The sequence below is a fragment of the Mytilus galloprovincialis genome, chromosome 1 (genome assembly GCF_965363235.1).
Source record: "Mytilus galloprovincialis chromosome 1, xbMytGall1.hap1.1, whole genome shotgun sequence".
NCBI classification, from domain to species: Eukaryota; Metazoa; Mollusca; class Bivalvia; order Mytilida; family Mytilidae; genus Mytilus; species Mytilus galloprovincialis.
In genome coordinates, this window is record NC_134838.1 from 106,618,410 (window position 1) to 106,638,579 (window position 20,170).

Genomic DNA, 20,170 nt, shown 5'->3' on the forward strand with positions numbered 1-20,170 from the left:
TCCTTTCATACATATTACTTTGGAAAATGTTTGTTGTGAACTACCAATCCAAGAACTACGTTCCCTTTTGAGAATCAAGAAAACGTCGTTAATATATGTCTCTCTTCCACTGTTTTTTATTCGACAGTTACCTAGAACATTCTGGTACACATTCAAGTAAAAGCAACTTAAAGACGTAAATCGACCTTACCATCGGTGCAGCTTGTAGAACAAGGGCCATATAATCGAAAAACATTAATTTCCCCATAAATTGCACCGATTGTTATCTGGACTTTATTTATTGTAGTTGCTCTAACTTGACCGAGTACCAGAATGTCCTACCAAAATGTGATAGGTTACATGTCGAATATTATATACTCCGAAATCAAAAGTTTATTATCTCTTTATCTGTTCCCATTCACTCGAGAGAAAAAGTGCTTTTAAAATGAAGAAACATGTAACATGTAATGTTTGATGTTTATGTGAAGAAAATTATTAAGAAATTATGTATAATTGCAACATTCCTTGAGAAATATTTAGTTGTTTTTCAGTAGCAGTTGTTGAAATTGCAACACATGTCCTATTAACGATGTAATTAATAAACACATTTGCATATAGAAAGTGTCAATGTCCTTTGATAGATGCTAATAGAAAACGAACTCTGCCCACGTTTTTGATGTAGATATCATTATCTAGAAATAAGGTCTTGCATACTTTTTTTTTAATCTAAATTTACTTATCATCTAGAAACAAGAGGTGAGTGTGAAGCTTGTTCCTTAAATTTCCGTCTTTACTTATTTTTATATGTTTTACCTGTCATATAGTTTAAATCAAATACACCGTTTGAAGGCAGACTAATTTATTTCCGTACGTGTGTGTTGTTGGTCATTTCGGTCTTAACCTCGAAACTTACTATTCACTGGTGGTAAGCGGATGGTCGTAACTAAAAGTTACGACCATCTGAATATGGGAGACAACTCTAGGGATAAGTTTTTCTTTTCCGATTTTCGTGAGGTAAAAGGTTCATTTGAGTCAAACCGCTTGTGTCATATACACATATCGTGAGTGCGTTGTTATTGAAACCAAATTTGACACATAAAATCATTCCAATTTTCGTAAAATAGTCATTCAAAAATTCGAGCATGATGGTCGTAACTCTAACTTGTGATGGTCGTAATTTCAACTATAGTATTTTGGATGATGGTCGTAACCGACAAAAGATGGTCGTAACTTTGAAAGATGACCGTAACTCAAGTATTTAGACGAACTTTTATCAAACTATTTTAAAAGTACTGTGCACATGCATAACCATGTTAATAAACTCAGTTGTTATATAAAGTTTACTACAAAAAATATTATTTCATTTGTTACTCTGATAATGGTATGCAGAAATTAAGTTAAAGAATTATCAAACATACATTTTTGATATGTTCCAAATGACCATCATTTAGGAGAAACAATGAAAACTAATCAACTCGCATTAAGCCAAATAGTATGTTAGGGTTGAGTATTAATATATTTTTTACTGTACGTTAAGGCTTAAAATTGTTGCTTTCAAATTTTCTTTTTATTTACCACTTTTTATTACCTGCAATCATGTCGGCAGATGAAATTATTGAACGAACAATTTTGAACAATCTTCTTTAATTTTTAATCAGCTATTGCAGTTTTTATAAACCATTGGTTTTCAAATATTCGGCTTTTGGTGAATCATGATTAATGAAAATCCACAAATGTCTGGTGTTTTTAACGTGTTGTCTTTATTTTTTATCGATTGCATGACGATCTTGCGATATATCATTTATATTTGTTCTAAGTATTGGTTTAGAATAACAAAAAACTTAATCCATGGTGTCGCAATGAACACTGTGTTAACCTAGAAAGTATGAATAAGGTTGGTATATATTTTACAATGCTACACGCGTTGAATTGAAGAGTAAGATCAAATATTAGTAGTTTGTAGACAGGCTTGTAGCCAGGATAATATTACAAGGTAGAACAAAATGTACTGCGGCAAATATTACATACATATGCAGGTATATATTTTACAATGCTGCATGCTTTGAATTTAAGAATAAGATCAAATATTAGTAGTTTATAGCCAGCCTTGTAGCTAGGATAATATTACAAGGTAGAACTAAATGTACTGCGGTAACTCTCACATACATATGCAGGTTGAAAATAATGTTTATGTAATATGTTTATATTGTATGAATGTACTCAGATTTAAAAGACCAGCACGCTGAGTTGAAGCATAAAGTTCTATCTTTTAAATATTATCCTGGCTACAAGCTATGTATGAATACTGTTTGCTGAAATTAAAAAAAAATACATTATCATCAGCATATAGTAAACAATGTAAATTGCTAACCCCTTTGATATTCTTTAAAAAGAAGATTAAGGATTCATACTGTGAAGGAATTTTTTTACTCGTGTAGTAATTTTGACTCTAAATATGGCTCCTCTAGTAGTGGAAAGATGATCCCAAATTGCCAAGTCTGTGCCAGTATCTGATCATGGACTTTGCAATGTCAAAATACAGAGTGAATCTACCGAGTTAAGAAAGATTGGCAAAATGTGTTGCTCTTTTGGTAACACCAAGTAAATGTTTAGAAAATTCAATGCGTAGTCTTTCTGAAAGAATCTTAGGATAAGCCTGATCTACATTTGTAGTCATAGATTTTTTTTTTGTTTTTTGAAAGGGTTGAAATATCCCCAAATTTTAGTACTATATAAGAGAATAGGTTTTATTGTATGCTCAAACACATGAAGGCTGTTTTTTAAACTTGGATTCAGTGACAGAATGTTCTTGTGTAGCTTATAGTAGGCTTTTAACGCCTTATTCTCTCTGAGCGAAGGAAAAAAATCCAGATGCACTAAAAGTTATTCCTTAATATTTACAATGTTGAGCACAATCAATAAGTTTGTTATTAAAATAAAAATCATGTTTGATATGCCTGCCTGTCTTGTTAAATACAAGCACCTTGGTTTTAATGGGATTCATTTTCAAACACCGATCTTAATCCATCAAGTTTACTTTGAAGTCCTTTTGCTGAAGTTGAAAAAATGGCAATATCATCAGCATATATATAGTAAAGAATAGACTGGTCGTGAATAAACATACCATTATTTTGATTCCTTTCTGATGCTATCTCGACTAAAAGTATCAATTTTAAATTGTAGATTTTTCTTTTAAATTCCACCTAGTAAGTACATACTAGTTTTTAAAAAGTTTATCTTTTCAATACATACAAAATATAAAGAAAATAAATCAGGATACTGTTATTTCATGTGATGTCAAATTTGTTAAAAGCGCCTTTTCTTAATTCGTAACTAAGAATCATCGGATCATAACCAGAGCTGTGTTTTAAAATGAATTCTCCACTTTTGAGAAATTTATTTTGTTATTAAACTTAACCGCTTATAATTAGTTGCCTCTTGGTGAATGGTCGATTTTATACATTATATTTTAAGTAACAGTGACTGGTCATTTCATTTTGTATTGGGTTTTTTTTTCGATTCATTTCAATTTTCTTTCCTTTCGCACTTTACAGGTATCCCTCTCTTCATCCCTTTTTGTTTATATCATTTAGTGAAATCAACTTCACAAATATATTATATAATATATTCATATAACAAAAGACACATTTAAAACTCTTGACTTGTCTTATTCTGTCCTATTTAGTAAAGAGTTACGACCATCACAATTTTAAGTTACGACCATCCTGAACATTTTTGTTTTTTTTTAGTTACGACCATCATGCTCGGATTATTGAATGATCATTTTACAAAAATTGGAATGTTTTTATGTATCAAATTTTGTTTCAATATCAACGCACTGACGATTAGTATGTATGAGACAAGCGGTTTGACTGAAACATTTTTTTTTACTGCACGGAAATCGGAAAAGAAAAATTTATCCTTAGAGTTGTCTCCCATCTTCGGATGGTCGTAACTTTAAGTTACGACCATCCGCTTACCACCAGTGATTATTGTCAATATATATTTTTGAAATTTATTGTGATGAAAATTTGACATGACATCGGCATGTGTTAAAGGAAGTGCAACAGAAACAGAGGCATTTATGGTAGGATTGTTCACTGAATAAGTGTTGAAAGAAAAATAATTTTATGAGGTATATTATGTCATAACTGTGTCTTTAGTTGTTTTAACGCAAATTTCATGGAAAAAATAATACTAATAATAAAAACTCTTATTCTAAAATCTGTGTGTAAATTTCGATTTTATTGATACCTAGTTGATTAAAATTCAACAAGAAAAGTGTACCTATTTAGAGATTCTCGCAGAAAAAGGAAACGTGGCAAATGTTATTCAGGATTATTATTATCAAATAAATTTATTTGCTTGGCTTTTGATAGATGACTGTACGGTATGCATTTTGCTCGTTGTTTAAGTCTACACGGTTAACTACAGTTACCTACATTCGTGTCTTTTTGATCTCCGTTGGAAGGTTGTCTCATTTGCAATTGGTTTTTAGTACATTTCCAAAAGAAAAGGTTAACTGTGGATAACTTATATTCTTAATTCTAACAAAAATTAAATAACAAAAATACCAAACTCCGAGGAAAATGCAAAATGGAGAGTCCGTAATTAAATGGCAAAATAAAAAACTCAAACACCAAACGAATGGAAAACAACTGTCATATTCCTGACTTGGTTCAGACATTGTAATACAAGTTTTTTTTTTAGTTGCTAGGTAAAGCTCTGTATGAAATTCCATTATATTGGCAACAATGTGTAAGCAAATCAAACAATTAAGTCAACACGTAAAAAATGTCAAAAATATGGGGAACAGCAGTCAACATTGTGTTATTATCTTAATCACTATAAAACAAAAACCAAATATGTCAAAAAAGATAAACAAAAACAAATTGTAATTAGACAAATACATAAGCAAAACCGAAAGACAAGAATATAAAATTTTACCACAGCACAACAACACAATGACGGGATGTACATGAACCGAGCTACGTCAATTGGATATCACAAACAAAAGACTGAACAGCAAAAGTAATAATCTACAAAGACAAATGAAACAAAACAACACTTTCACATGAAATAACGATGATAAACAACGTCAATACCTAGAATTTATACTTCAAAACAATCGTGTATTTTTTTAGAAGTTATTTATCAACAATGCCTTGGTATCTTACGATGAACATTTTTAGGGAAGGGACGAGACTTTCTTTGACATAACCCTGGTACTTTAACTTTTTGCTCGGACACTGTTGACGTTTTGCAATGTCTTAGTAGCAGTTGCAAGCTCTTGAACTACGAATGAGTTGGGAAATATATAATCCATATGCAGTTGAAGTTATATTTTGCTACTAAGGTATGGGAAATTGTTAATACCAAAACGAAAATCGTCTCGTTTGTCATAGATTCTGTTACTGAGATGACCACTTATGTCAAAGTCGAGGTATATGTCTAAAATTGTGAAAGAGTAAGCCATGTCTGGTGTTTCTTTGATGTTTTAGTGCTGGAGGATAAATCAATGGAACCCAATCAGCAAAAGTTAAATTGATAATCAAACAATTTTTTGACATGTAACTGATGGAACTCCGACTCATATTAAAAGAAGAAGTGATAGGCAAGAAGTTCGTTCTCATAGGAAGGCCGACAGTTTTTGATAAAGTCTTACCTCAAAACTCAACAAAATTCTTGTTAATAACTCCAGCATACTGATCACTTGCTTCTTTGTGTAGCATGGTTTTTTTTTTTCCTTTTTGGTCACTAGTTACAAAATATGCAGTATGGTATCCCAAAGAAATAAAGTTATAGCGTTTGCTACAATTTTTATGTTGAAAATCATTGTTGGTTATTTCTTTTTCAATTTGACATCGGAAATCGTGTTATACAGATGACAAATCAAGTGTTTTGATAGAATTCATTTCATGGAAAGATCGAAATTTGAAATTATTGAGTATTTCTTTAATGTTTTTATGTAATCCACATATGGTTGATACCACCACGCGAGTAAACAGTTTCACAGTATTTCTGAAGACCCTCTTTCAATGCGGACAGAATGTTTGTCAATCTAAAAAGTAAAATCACAAAAATACTGATCTCCGAAGGAAAGTTCCTTATCAAATGGCAAAATCAAAAGCTGAATCACATCAAACGAATTAATAACAGCTTTCATATTCCTGACATGATACAGGCATTTAGAGATCAAAATGGACAATTCATTTGTGGAACATACAGAATCAGCCAGTAATATATTGTTGTATGTACGGGTTTTATAAAATTAGGTATATGATAGAAACCAGGTAGGGCCTCAAGTTTGCTGTCCAATGTAATATTTTTGGAAGCGACGAAGGACTTATGATTTGCCAAAATCTCATTCATCATGAACTACAATGTATATGGTTTTGTATTTGGTATTCCTAACTGCTGATTTAGTTCTAAATGTTTTACAAGACAGTCTTAGTACATCTTTTTCTGTAGTACAATTTACACACAAAACTCTCAAAATCATGATAGTGTAATTTATTCAATATACGGGGAAATTGTTTACGAATGTCGATATTTGGGTTTAATTTTAAAGTCGACATTAGGTTAATTTTCAAAGTCGAAATTTTAACTAATCTTCCAGAAGCCATATATAATATATTTTTAACAACTAGTATATATTATTATTCTATATGCAGCAAATGGCATTCTATCTTAAGATGTTCTTGTTTTATGTACCGATTCAGTTTGCAAGTCAATGTCTATTCCCTGCTCAAAAAGGGATTTGACCAAAGCAAGACAATCCGTTCTTTATAGCAATAGATATTGTTTAAACTATGTACAACATGAAGGTATAAAATAATTATTTTAAGAGAGAAAACTATACACCAATAGATTTTTCAAACTGATTGGAGATGGTTCTACATATAATTAAAAACGGTAGTATTGTGATACTATAATATATGATGATATTCCCTTTAACTGTTTAAGTAAACTCATCATAGATATTCGGTCTAAAATTTTGAACACCAGACACGAGTTTCGTCTACAAAAGACTCGTTAGTGATGCTCAAATCTTAATCAATACAATATGTAGTTAAAGAGCATTGAGGACCCCAAATTCAGAAAGTTTTTGGTAAATATAGCAATGTATTCCTGGGTGATCAAAAAAATGCAAACTTGATTTTTAATTATGACACTATAAATGATAATTCATGTCAAATCAGAAGTGGTGACTACTATTTTAACCCATTTCAACTGTATGGTGTAAAGCGTCAAGTTTTTTTCTTTTCAACCAGCCATGATTCACAAAGCATGGAATTTTCTGTTGTTTGAATTGAAAAAAAAATCTTTATTTATTATTTTACAAATTTAAAAGTATACCTGCAAGTTATCTGTAAGAGTAATAAAAGCTAATAGCCAAAATGTAAACTTGATTCACAAGATACCGTGGTCACTCTGATGGTTTGGCCCAAAAGTCTTGCACCCCCACGTAAAGACAACTTTATTCATTAAACAATTATGCGTCTACTTTTGTGTTTCAAATGTCTGGTTATGTAAATGTATTTCAGTTGTTTCCTGTAATTAGTTAATACTTCAGCTTTATCATGTACATCTTTTGAATATTCATTTTATTAAATTTACTGTTTGCAAAAGTATAAATTACTCTAAATTATAGGGATTTTCTGGTAACTTAACGGAAAACCCTTGCCGTTTTTGGCACAACCTTTTTGATCTTTTGGTCCTCGATGCTGTTCAACTTTGTACTCTTTTCGGCTTTCAAACTTTTGTATCTGTGCGTCACACATAGGTCTTGTGTGGACAAAATACACTTCTGGCGTATTAAAATTTTGAACTTGTTGCCTTTTGTTGGCTGTTGTTCGTGTGATTCTTTGTCAATTGTGTTCTCCAATTTATTTATATTGTAGTCCTGTGTTGTCATTTTGATGTTATATTTCACATGGCCATAAAAGTGCGAGGTTTGGCATGCCACAAAACCAGGTTCAACCCACCATTTTTTCCTTTAAAAATGCCCTGTACCAAGTCAGGAATATGGTCATTGTTATATTATAGTTCGTTTCTGTGTGTATTACATTATAACGTTGTGTCGTTTGTTTTCTCTTATTTTTGAGTGTAAATTCACATTGCGATAAGACGTGTCACGGTACTTGTCTATCCCAAATTCATGTATTTGGTTTTGATGTTATATATATATGTTATATTTGTTATTCTCGTGGGATTTTGTCTATATGTGTTACATTTTAGTGTTATGTCGTTGTTCTCCTCTTATATTTAATGCGTTTCCCTCGGTTTTAGTTTGATATCCCGATTTTGTTTTTTGTCCATGGATTAATGAGTTTTGAACAGCGGTATACTACTGTTGCCTTTATTTATATCTTTTAAACATAAATAAATCACTCATGATAGAATTTAAATTTAGACCGGTTCCAAATGTGTATTCACATGTTCATGTATTATAATTACTATTACATCTGTCGTTTTCTCACTCTTCAACTACTTAAAATATTACCATGCTATATAAACAGTTACCCATAGAACACTTTATCTCGGAACTGTGTCACGTCTTGTAAACTTGCTACACTGTTAGTATATAGGATCTATATTAGGTAAATAATATATTTTGATTTCTACGTCTTATTTATAACAGTTCGTCATTTGCTTTACATATTTCTTTATCAGTTCATAATAATTATACCGTTCTATTTCATTCACTACGACTGGCATTTAGCAAGATTACTATTATATCAAGTCTGCATCAAATCAGTTGGAATCCATTCGTTTGATGTTTTTGAGCTTTCGGTTTTGCCATTTGATTTCGGACATTCCGTTTTGAATTTTCCTCGGAGTTCAATCTTTTTGTGATTTTTCTTTTCAATAATTTAGGATTAAATCTTAATATATTTCTTTTGTTTACTCTTTTCTACATTGAAAATCTGCACACATTTGCCCTATTTTGGCACAATATTGTTATTTTTTGTGCTTTTTATGTTTTGTTCATGTGCGAATTCTACCCGCAACTATAGCCTTTTAATAATTGGGGGGGGGGGGGGGGGGGTGGGCATTATATAGAACGGCAATGTGTTATCACTGTTGGGCCTATTCTATTTTTATCTATCACGGAACTATATATGTAATTGATTTCTTTTGTCTGTGTATCTTTTAGTTGGAAGATTATGGGATTTTAAAACTTTTTTAAACTGCCAGTCTTGTTCTCAAAGAATACTAATAATACATATCGATATTTCGTGTAGTGCATTCTAAATTGAGTACAGCTCCAACCAAGATATATGAATTAGATCAGTATCAAGGGTTTGAAAGCATGATATTAAGTTTACTTATATTGTTAGTATCTTTTTTTATTTTGCCATGATTTTGTCTGTCTTTCATTGATGTAAGATTTGTGTAATGCTCCTCTCCAGGCATTTCCTTATTGCTTATATTTTTGAAACACATAATCTATTTTTTATGTCTTAGCAAGTATACAGGATGATTGATTATATGAGTTTTAAACTTCAGTAAACTTTTATTTTTCAACTAACAATCGGAATTCCTATGAAGACGAACTATACAGTTTTCCTTATCCAAATGCTTATGGAAAACTGCAAACAGGATATTCTCAGATCCAAATGCTTATGGAAAACTGCAAACAGGATATTCTCAGGAAGAATGAAAAGAAGCTAGGAGTATCATGTATCTTCATCTTTCGATATATAGATGTTGTTTTCTCATTACAGAACTTAAGTTTGTTGACTTTGTTGAACGCATTTATCATATCGAACTAGATATAACGAATACCACAAATATAGTTAAGTCTGATAAATCTTTGATTGACACCTAGAAACTGACAATGATGGTCGACTGAGAACAAAACTTGACAACAAAAGAGATGATTTCAGCTTTCACATTGTTCACTTTCCAAAGAATATACATCAACAAACAAGCAGTGCATGCACAGTACAGTAGAGCATCCCTGGTTTTTAGTGCGGTTCGTGATGTCCAGTCTTTACTTTTCCATGTAGTGCTTTGTAAACTGCAGTTTGTCTTTTCGTAGTTATTTGTTATTTTGCAAGGGCGTTGCCAGTTTTTGGACTACTTATGAGTTTTCTATGCCTTTTTTGGAATCTTCTGCCTCATTTTTGTCTAATTTTACCCTATCTCATTGGATATATAAAAAAGAAGATGTGGTATGATTGCCAATGAGACAACTATCCACAAAAGACCAAAATGACACAGACATTAACAACTATAGGTCACCGTACGGCCTTCAACAATGAGCAAAGCCCATACCGCATAGTCAGCTATAATAGGCCCCGATAAGGCAATGTAAAACAATTCAAACGAGAAAACTAACGGCGTTATTCATGTAAAAAAATGAACGAAAAACAAATATGTAACACATAAACAAACGACAACCACTGAATTACAGGCTCCTGACTTGGGACAGGCACATAAATAAATAATGTGGCGGGGTTAAAATATGCCTGTCTCACATCACTAGCTCGTCACTGATTGTCTTCAGTTATATGCTATTGTGTTTTTGTCATTATTTGAATTTGGTGTTGAATAAAGAACCTTAAGGAGGCTCGAGAGTCTAAACATTTCCGAAAAAAAATAAACATTTCTTTTTTCATTACAAATTTAATTTATTATGTATTAGTTGTTACCTAATCATATGGTACAAAAATCATTCAGAAAAAAATCGTAGTGGCCCCAGATGCCTTTAAAAATGTATGTACCATTGAAAAAGCTCCAAGTTATCTCCCTTTGGTGCAAAAATGCCATTTTTTTGGCATTTAAATTGAAATATCTTTTTTAACTCATCGGTGACCTATATTTTTTTTTTATTATTTTCAAATAAGGTGTACTTAAACTAAACTATTTTTTTTTCGATATTACCTTTTTTTCTTAGTTCAACAGAAAAAAAGTACCTTTACAAAAATGTATGTTTCTTTCAACAGATTGAGAGCTTAAATGAACGGTGACCCCATTTTTTTTTTTATTTTATTTTTCTATTAAGCATAAGATAAAGTTCATTTATAGAAAAATAAACGAAATCCTATATTAAAAAAAAATGATAAATACCCGCGAGCCCAATTAAATAGTCTCTATTAGAATTTCTAGTATCCGAACGACTTAGAGACTTGACATATTCTATGGATACTTGTCTACTGTTGAAGGTTGTATATTGACTTCAAATGTCCTCTGATGATTGGTAATCGCTGTCTCATTCACGTTTATTCTATATCTATTTTATTTGTATTTACATTTTTTTTAGAACCTGCAATGTGTAGATATCTTATAATCGGTTTAGTGCTGTTTATGGTATTACTGATTCAAGCAAAACCTAGAGGTCGTAAAAATCCAAAACTCCGTAACGGGACTCCACTTCTGGTATCAGCATTCAACATCAAGACGTTCGGAAAATCCAAAATGAGTGACCCTGAAGTAGCGAACTATATTAAAGAGGTTGGTTCAACTATATGTATTGAAAAGTTATAAACCCCTTTATAAACCCCTTTCACCAAGGCTTTTAGTTTTGGATAACTTGTTTAGGCGGATCTCTTAACTTAAAAATATAATGACACCACCACGTTTCTTGTGCACTAATGCTTTTCCATATCGTTGCTGATAGCTGCACCTGGAAAAATTTGATACGCCAAACGCTCAAATCAACATAGTTAAAAAGCCAAACAAGTATAAAGTTGAAGAGCATTGACGACCCAAAATTCAAAAAAGTTGTCAAAACTTACAAGATAAACACATTTTTCTATTTTGACATTAAAAGCCATACATCTGATGTGCTTCACTGGAGTTACCACAAAAAACCGCTCAAACATACACATTTGAAAGAAAGGGGGATACATAAATACGTAGAAATATTTGGAGATAAATGAACAAAAGGGACATGAAAAGAATAGCCGAATGTATTTAAGGTCAACTTACCCCGTTGTTGTTTCGCAGTTTCTTAATCTATCAACACCGATTGTTTGGACACAAATGTTAGTTTGAACGTGCAAAAGCGCTAACTTCCAGCTGATAATAGAAACGAGGACTAACAGTCCATAAGCAATTGTATTTTTCAAAACAATATTTCTTAATCAATAACGTACAATACAAATTAAGCAATGCATTTAGGGAAGTAAATGTGGGTTTGTATTCAACCAATCTGCTAAACAGTGTTTGAATTACATTTCTTTTTATAAATTCACTAACTTGAATTAAAGAAAATTTTCAATAAACAGATAGTACTTAGGTATGACTTGATTTTGATACAAGAAATACGAGACATAAGCGGCGAGGCATTACAAGATCTTTGGACATTAGTGAACAAGTAAGTTTTACAGCTGATAAACCACATATTTTGAAGTATTGAAATAACACATACATGAAAAACATTCATTTAAAAATTCAAACAGATGTTTACATGAAATACAAACTGAGTAATAAAATCATATTACGAACACTAGAGACTTAAACTTATCTCCATTAAACGGACAAAATGGACTAATACCAAAAGGTAGGAAGTATGAACAGACCTAGTTTATAACCGTCTTTTATTTAATTAGTACATTTTGGAGCTGAATTCCTTATAATCACTTTGTAAAATTCACAAAATCATGTCTTGTACATTCAATTATAAGATAAACAATATAAACACCACAATGCAATCTGTGTGTTTTAATAATCCTTTGAGAAGAGTTTTTGGGGGTAAAGAAATAATTCTTTCAACGATAACCTTCAGCTGCTCAAGAAACTGACCGATGGACACTGCTTTATTACAGGACCGATAGTTACGGTATGACAGTAAGCGAACGTCTGGGAAGATCTTCATACAAAGAACAGTATGCTTACTTCTACAAGTAAGTTTTATTCTGGTATTTATAACGTGTAAAACAATTTATTGGATAGCGATGCCAGGAAGAGAAGTTGCAATGATTTGCTTCCTAACGATTTATTTTAAGTTCGATTGCTAAAAAATGTCAAATAACATTAATACCAAACTCCGAGGATAATTCTAAACGGAAAGTCCCTAAGCAAATGACAAAATCAAAAGCTTGAACACATCATACGAATGGATAACAGCTGTCATATTCCTGACCTTTTTAGGAACATTATAACATGTTATTTAGCTGATAACCATTGTCAGTACCAAGAATCTATACTTCAACACCATCACGTATTATTTGTGAAGTTGATACGGAATATTTATCAATAAGGTTTTGGTATATTCCAATGAACTTTTTTAGAAACGTTTTCTGTCATACCCCCGGTTCGTCAATTATCTGCTTGGACACTGGTGACGTTTTACCAAGTGTAATGAGAAGCTGCAGCTTTTGAATACTGACGGAGTTGTGTGAATTATATATCTTATTCTTATATGTAGCTGACATTGGTTTATTGCTACGAAGGTGGATGAAACTGATAATTTCAAAATTAAAATCGTTTACCACTTATGTCATATTCGAGATATAAGTCTTCAATTTCTAGTTCTGAAGGATATAATAATGTAACACAATTATACAAGTTTGAAATGTTACTACAAAGAACATCTCAGTTTATCTGAATGTGAGAGTAAACTATCTGTCTTCTTTGATCTTCTTGTTTACAAGTGTCTGAAGGAACTACGACTCATATGAAAATAAGAACAGGTTGTCAATTAGAGGTGCACAGTTCGTTCCATAGGAATGCCGACAATTTGATGAAACAGCCTACCTCCAAATTAATTAAATATATTGTCAATAAGAAACTCTGGCATAATATCACATGTACATCTGTGTAGCATGTGTTACCTTTTTGTTCACTATTAACAAAATATGCCGTATGATATCCCAAAGAAATAAAATTTAAAGCGTATGATACCATTTTTATGTTGAAAGGCATTGTGAATTATTTGTTTTAGACGATTTTTCAATTTCACATGGGGAATGGGGGTATACAAATACACGGCGCAAATACAAAACTTCAATCCTGGTATCTATGATGAGTTTATAATCGGGGTTGAAAATTAAAAGTTTTGATAGAACTGATTTCAGAGAAAGCCCGAGATTTAGAATTATCCATAAGTTCTTTAGAGTTTTTTAGATTCCACATATGGTTAATACCACTACGCGAGTAAAATGTTCATAATTTTTCTGAATACTCTCTTTCACTGCGGACAGAATCTTTGTCAATCAGATGAAAAATTTTGTAGTCGAACAGGAAGATGAGACATCAATGTACCTTTATTTGTATGGAATTTTGTGAAGTTCGGGTATCCAATACAAACATGGTAAGCCCCCCGATTTGCTGTTTTATGTAATGTTAATTGAAGCCATGAAGGACTTATGATTCGCAAATATTAAAAGATATGTTTCTATATGTGGGATTACCTGAGTGCCTATTTATTCCTTATTCTTTTACAAGACACTCGTAGTAGTACGATTTGAGATTCCTATCCAGTATAAATAAAGTACTACAGGCATAGGAATGATGAAAATGACAACGAAAAATTAATATTCATAAAAGTGGATATCAATCGGAAGTTGTATCATGATTAAACAACCTGCATTGTAGAATATTAATAACGCCAGTGTGTTTGTTTTACAGAGTACGTACTTTGAAATTAATAGATGTTCACCAGTATGATGACGGCCCTGATGATTATACTGACTGGTTTGAAAGAGAACCATACAGTGCTCTCTTCCAACCTGTACATGGGGGAACAGGTATTTTAACGCATTTCTTTTTTCAAATACACGAGTAAGAATGACTTTAAGTTGGTACTATTAAGAGGTCGAATGTGTGTTAGTTATTATATCACTTATGTTAGTCAACCAGTTGCTGTTAGTTGCAGATACGATATTTGTCGTTGCCACATGTAAGTCATGTTGATGGTTTTTTTTCCTTTCAGAAACATAATTTATCTGGCTGGTATAAATGTTAGTCAGTTGATGTAATGTCATCGGATATAAATATTCAGACCATTTTGCTATATTACCTCAGGACTTTGAGTTTTCAGTGTGTATGTTTAACGTTCATATTACCTTCATTTTTCCTATTTATATCTAGTTTAACTATTGACGGCAATATTTTGAGCTTCTCGTTTAGAATTCGACTATAACCTATATCCTATATTCTATGTGTAACCCGTTGCTGTAAAATTAACAAGATTTGATGTTAACAAAAATAAGTTACTGGTGAATGGCTTCTTTTATTTTAGAATATCTTTGGTGTTTTAGTCCGATTTATTTATTACCCTTTCACAGTGTTTGGCGCGTTCGGTATCGGTGGCCAACACTTTCTGATATAAACATATTTCAGTTAAAGATATGTTATGCTTAGTAAATATCACTAAGTCGATGTCACTGCTGGATTAGGTTTCCTCTCACATGTTATTAGCTCAGAAGTCAGAAAGTCTGTTTTTAATTGATAAGGTAAAATTTATAAATTAAATGTGTACAAACCTTGTGATTGTTCGAAATAGTATAAGGATATTCTATAAATATATTATCATAGCTGTATTTGACAACATCTTTCTGAATTTAGGAAACCAAGTGCTCCTTAACTTCGAACTTCATTTTGCCTTTTGAATAGTTGTATTATGGAATCCATACGGAGTCTTTTGAGACTAAACTTGCGGTTTGCGTACAAGCTAAAACCTGTAATTTTTTTCATGAGTTTTTTTACAACCACAGAATCGATCCCACTGCTCGTGGAGGTTTCATTCTTGATGGTATTAAACCACCCCAGTAGTCAGCTATTCTGTTTTGACATATCATGCCTTTGTAAGGTCATGTTTATAAAGTAGCTGCTTCAAAACTTTGAACTGTTTGAAATACTATGCATTTGTGCTTAAAGAATAGATAACCTTAGCTTTATTTGGCAAAACCTTTTGGGATAAAGGGTCCTTATAATGCCCTTTAACTTCGTATTTTTGTTGGCCTTTTCTCTTTTTTGATTCGCGTACTAATTCTTTATCCTGGTATCTTTGGTGATGTTTTTTGTTAGTTAGTTGATATAATTTTAAAAACTTACTGTGCCTAGTATAATATAATATAATATAATATAATATAAATTCATTATAGATACCGGGATTAATATAGAAGGCTATATCTTTGTTTAAGATTAAAGAATGGTCATGCTGGAAGATATGCTAGTTAGTTAAGGTGTTCTCAAGATCTCTGATACTGGTTTATAGTTGATGTTTTTGTATCATACAAAATTTCGCCTGCTGTTATTAAAGTTAGAAAGTCAATGTTCATTTTCAGAAACAAGATTTGTTGTGACTGGTATACATGCAAAACCAGACGATGCTGTCGCAGAAATTGGTTATTTGTATAATGTGTACCAAGACACAGTGAACAAGTGGGGAATAACGGTGAGCTAACATTTATATGTTTGTGTTTGTATGTGTCGATGGGTTTTTTTCTCTCCTGATTTTTTACTGTTTCCAGTTCATATTCTGAGCCTTTTCATGAGAATAAAAGTAAAAAAAAAATGTTTTAAAAAACTAATAATTCAGTAATTAATCTAATTCAATATTTTGATTCCATTAAACACTATAAAAGGTTTGTAGCAAAAAGAAATAATACAAAATTAATCAAATCAAATAGCAATAGCTGGTATACTGCTTGCAGATTACTTGTTGAACATATTAATATAAGACAATATTAAAAAGGTTAGTCACCCGACCTCTAGACCAATGACATACTCATAAACCAATATATGTCTACCGATGAGGAAGTTGTCTTTCAAAAGCTTATATAAGTGCAGAGAATAATAAAATACAAAGGTAGAATGAATCAGTGATTGTATTTTGTTTTTATCGATCTTATTTTGAATGGCACATTAAACATAGTTGTACTCATTTTATTTTGTCATCAAAAAGAACTTTAAAGGTCCCCGTTTATAAATTAAGAAATTATTAAGAAGGTTATTCAAACTCCCTCAGACAATGTAAATGTGGCTATTATGTTTAAGTCATATAGGGCCTAATCTTGCAACGTATAAATCCCTGGCTTTATTATGTTTAGATTTGATCGTGCTCGATAACATAAATTCGCTCTTCGGGCGCGAAATTTAAAAATAATTTATTTCATCAAATAGTCAAGCCTTTATTGAAAAATCTTGAAAATCATTTAATAAAATTGCGAATGGAAATGTGAAATGTTTTCTTGAGAAAACAAAACGAAATAAGAGCCGAAAACAGGCTCCGTGACCAATTGGTCTTTAACACTTAAAGACATTCCGCAACCAGGTTTGGACTTTTTACAAAAGATATTTATATTGAATTAGTACTCTGCTGCTTTTCATTAATTTTGATAGAACCTGTTCCTTCATAAATATTAAAACACATAAAAAAATATTTATCAACTTTCGCGTAAGACCTAATCAAGGAAATAAATCAACAGATTTCCTAATACCTCTTCAACATTGATTTGATGCATTCAAAAGCATGTTGATCATTTAAAAATCGGGTTCAAAGAAATTGCTCATACTATTATAATTTTCCACAGTTGCCTTTCTTTTGACATAATACAACACAGTGATAAGTCGCCTACACATATATGGAATGATTTAATCTAATTGTGTCGTTGATATAACAAAACTGATAAATGTTGTCTTTTTATCCATAAGAATATAATGACGTTCGGAGATTTCAATGCAGACTGTTCCTATGCCAAGGTTGAAGAGTTGGCTTCAAAGCAATTTTATTATGACAATGTTGACTTCCATTGGCTGCTTGATTGGGATGCTGATACTACCACATCTCAAAATACTAACTGTGCTTATGATAGGTATGATGAATGAATACATAGTTATCTAGATATAATAGCGATTTCTAAATATTCAAAGCTCTGTCATTCTCTTAATATGATTATTATTTTTAGTGCAAAATACAAGCACATATCTTTTTTACGAACCCTCAACCAATAAAAACAGAAATCTCGGAGTTATATTGTACAATTTCGGGTTTAAACGGGTGTGAGGTTGAAAAAAATATAGTATGTCTTTCTCTTTTTTTTTCTCTTGTTTTATCTCTTTCTTTTTGTCTCGTTCTACAAATATTTGAATGAAACTAGAACAGCATTTTTCATTATTTTAAAACTATTAGTTTATAAATAGGTTAATAGAAACTAATATTATAACTAAATAAAAACCTATAGAAAAAAAGATACAAAAAAAATACTAAATAGGCGTGTGACTGTGTAATAATATCAGTTTTTGTTCTACGATAGAATCGTAGTCTCTGGAACCAAGCTTCAGCAGGCAGTAAAACCAGGTTCAGCTAACGTGTATCAGTTCGAGAACACACTTGGATTAAATTACGAAAGGGTAGGTTTCGAAATATATGTTGTGATGGTACAATATGGTGTTGACATTATTAGAAGTCCTCATGTTGAAGAAACGTTATCTAACAGTAACAGTTGCATGTTAGTGTTGTTTCGGTACTATGATAACGAGAATATCTGCATAAAAGAAGCCTCAGAGTAAGTTAAAAAGGTATTTACGGTACTCCAAATATAAACATGTACTGCATTTATGGATTAGTAGATAGCTATTGGATAACTGAAACATGTATTTGAATCATTACAAAAGAAAATAAAATTTGGCCACAATGTTGAACGTATTCTTTCAGAAACATGCATTTCCCTATTGTCCCTCTAATATATCCGGTGTTTTCTCTTCTTCTTCTGGTGTTCATACCATTAAAACATTTTTTCTGCTGGCTTTCCATTCATTGTCCTTCTTATATATCCGATGTTTTCTCGTTAATCTTATTCTAGTGTTCACACCATTATTATATTTTATCTATGTATGCCTCTATTTTCGTTAATTGTCCTTCTGATATATCCGATGTTTCCTCTTTTTCTGCTGGTGTTCACACCATTAAAATACAGTGTTGGTTGATTTCCATTAAGTTACATTCTACTTCTTGAATATAACACCAATAAAATGTTTTATTTGTATTTTGATTAAAAAGGTTAACAGTCTGTTCTGGATCCTAATAATTATCAAATTGTATGAAAATATTCATGCCAAATTGTGTATATCCTTTAATTTGAATTGTATCATAAATAAATATATTTAATATGCAGTTTTATGTTTCAGATGTTGGACGTTAGTGACCACTATCCTGTTGAAGTGCAACTTATCGTGTAAGAAACCCGAGAAATTGAAAAGGCTTCGTATTTCAATAAAATAATACAAAACAATTCTTGAGGGGAAATTATTTACCATCTTTGTGTTATATTTAAATTCACAATATCACATCCATCCTCAGACATTGCAACAAAATGAGCCAAGTTAAATAATCATTTATATTTAAAGATGACTAAAACTATTAGTTTATCAATTTTGCCAATTATGAGTATTTATTCAAAAGAAATGTGCAAGTCTTTAAAGCAGACTCGTGGCACATATAGTGCAATAGGAAAATCCAAAATGTCAAAGTCCATGCTTTGGTGTTGCTTCTAGTCAGATAAAAAATTAGCAGGTAAATAATTTCATCTGGATTCAGTGCAGTGGCATTCTGTTGAGAATTTATGGAATGACAAAGTTAAATGCGGACGAAGACACTTGATGGCAGAAGTTAACCCTCTGTGTAATTGATTCCGCAACGCTCTTCAATTGGAATATACAGCTAAAAGTGCAAATAAAAGTTAATTCACTCTACCAAAAAATACACTACACAATCAAAACACTAGAAAGCTCATATTACAGAGCCACAGTTACAAAAAAATGACTACATATGTGAATGTGGAATCCGTAAACAACTTACAGATTAAATAGTAATAAATCAAAGGTACCAGGATTATCATTTAGTACGTCAGATGCGAGTTTCGTCTACACTCATCAGTTACTCTCATATCAAAATATTCATAAAGCCAAACGAGTACAAGGTTGTAGGGCATTGAGGATCCAAAATTCCAAAAAGTTGTGCCAAATACGTCGAAGATAAACTATGCCTGGGATAAAAAAATCCTTAGTTTTTCAAAACATTCAAAGTTTTGTAAAAAGGGAAATTTTTATAAAAATGACCACATTATTGATATGCATGTCAACACGAAGTGTTATCAAAGGTTATGAACCTGATTTAAGATCATTTACTAAAATATAAACAGATTATAGATTCATTTTCTTTTGATTTGAGACCCAAATAGTACCAATGCAATTATAAGGTAGGAGTCCTTCGAAAAAACGACGATGGACG

At 31.6% G+C, this 20,170-nt stretch overlaps 2 protein-coding genes across 3 annotated transcripts in view; one reads left to right on the forward strand and one right to left on the reverse strand.

Annotated features, from left to right (window-relative positions):
• LOC143049326 (beta-1,4-galactosyltransferase 4-like) overlaps positions 1-20,170 on the reverse strand; it is a 262,011-nt gene that overhangs the window by 225,314 nt on the left and 16,527 nt on the right. The window lies entirely within an intron of this gene.
• On the forward strand, positions 8,456-19,172 carry LOC143049262 (deoxyribonuclease-1-like). Of its 2 annotated transcripts, none has more exons than XM_076222961.1 (9): positions 8,456-8,582; positions 11,252-11,442; positions 12,219-12,307; positions 12,759-12,836; positions 14,563-14,681; positions 16,224-16,333; positions 17,593-17,753; positions 18,195-18,291; positions 19,069-19,172. In XM_076222961.1, exons 2-9 carry the CDS (start codon positions 11,260-11,262, stop codon positions 19,117-19,119), a joined length of 888 nt encoding a protein of 295 aa, XP_076079076.1. In that variant the 5' UTR covers positions 8,456-8,582; positions 11,252-11,259; the 3' UTR covers positions 19,120-19,172. The 2 variants fall into 2 exon arrangements, with proteins under 2 accessions (XP_076079076.1, XP_076079083.1); XM_076222968.1 differs by having other exon boundaries at positions 8,495-8,558.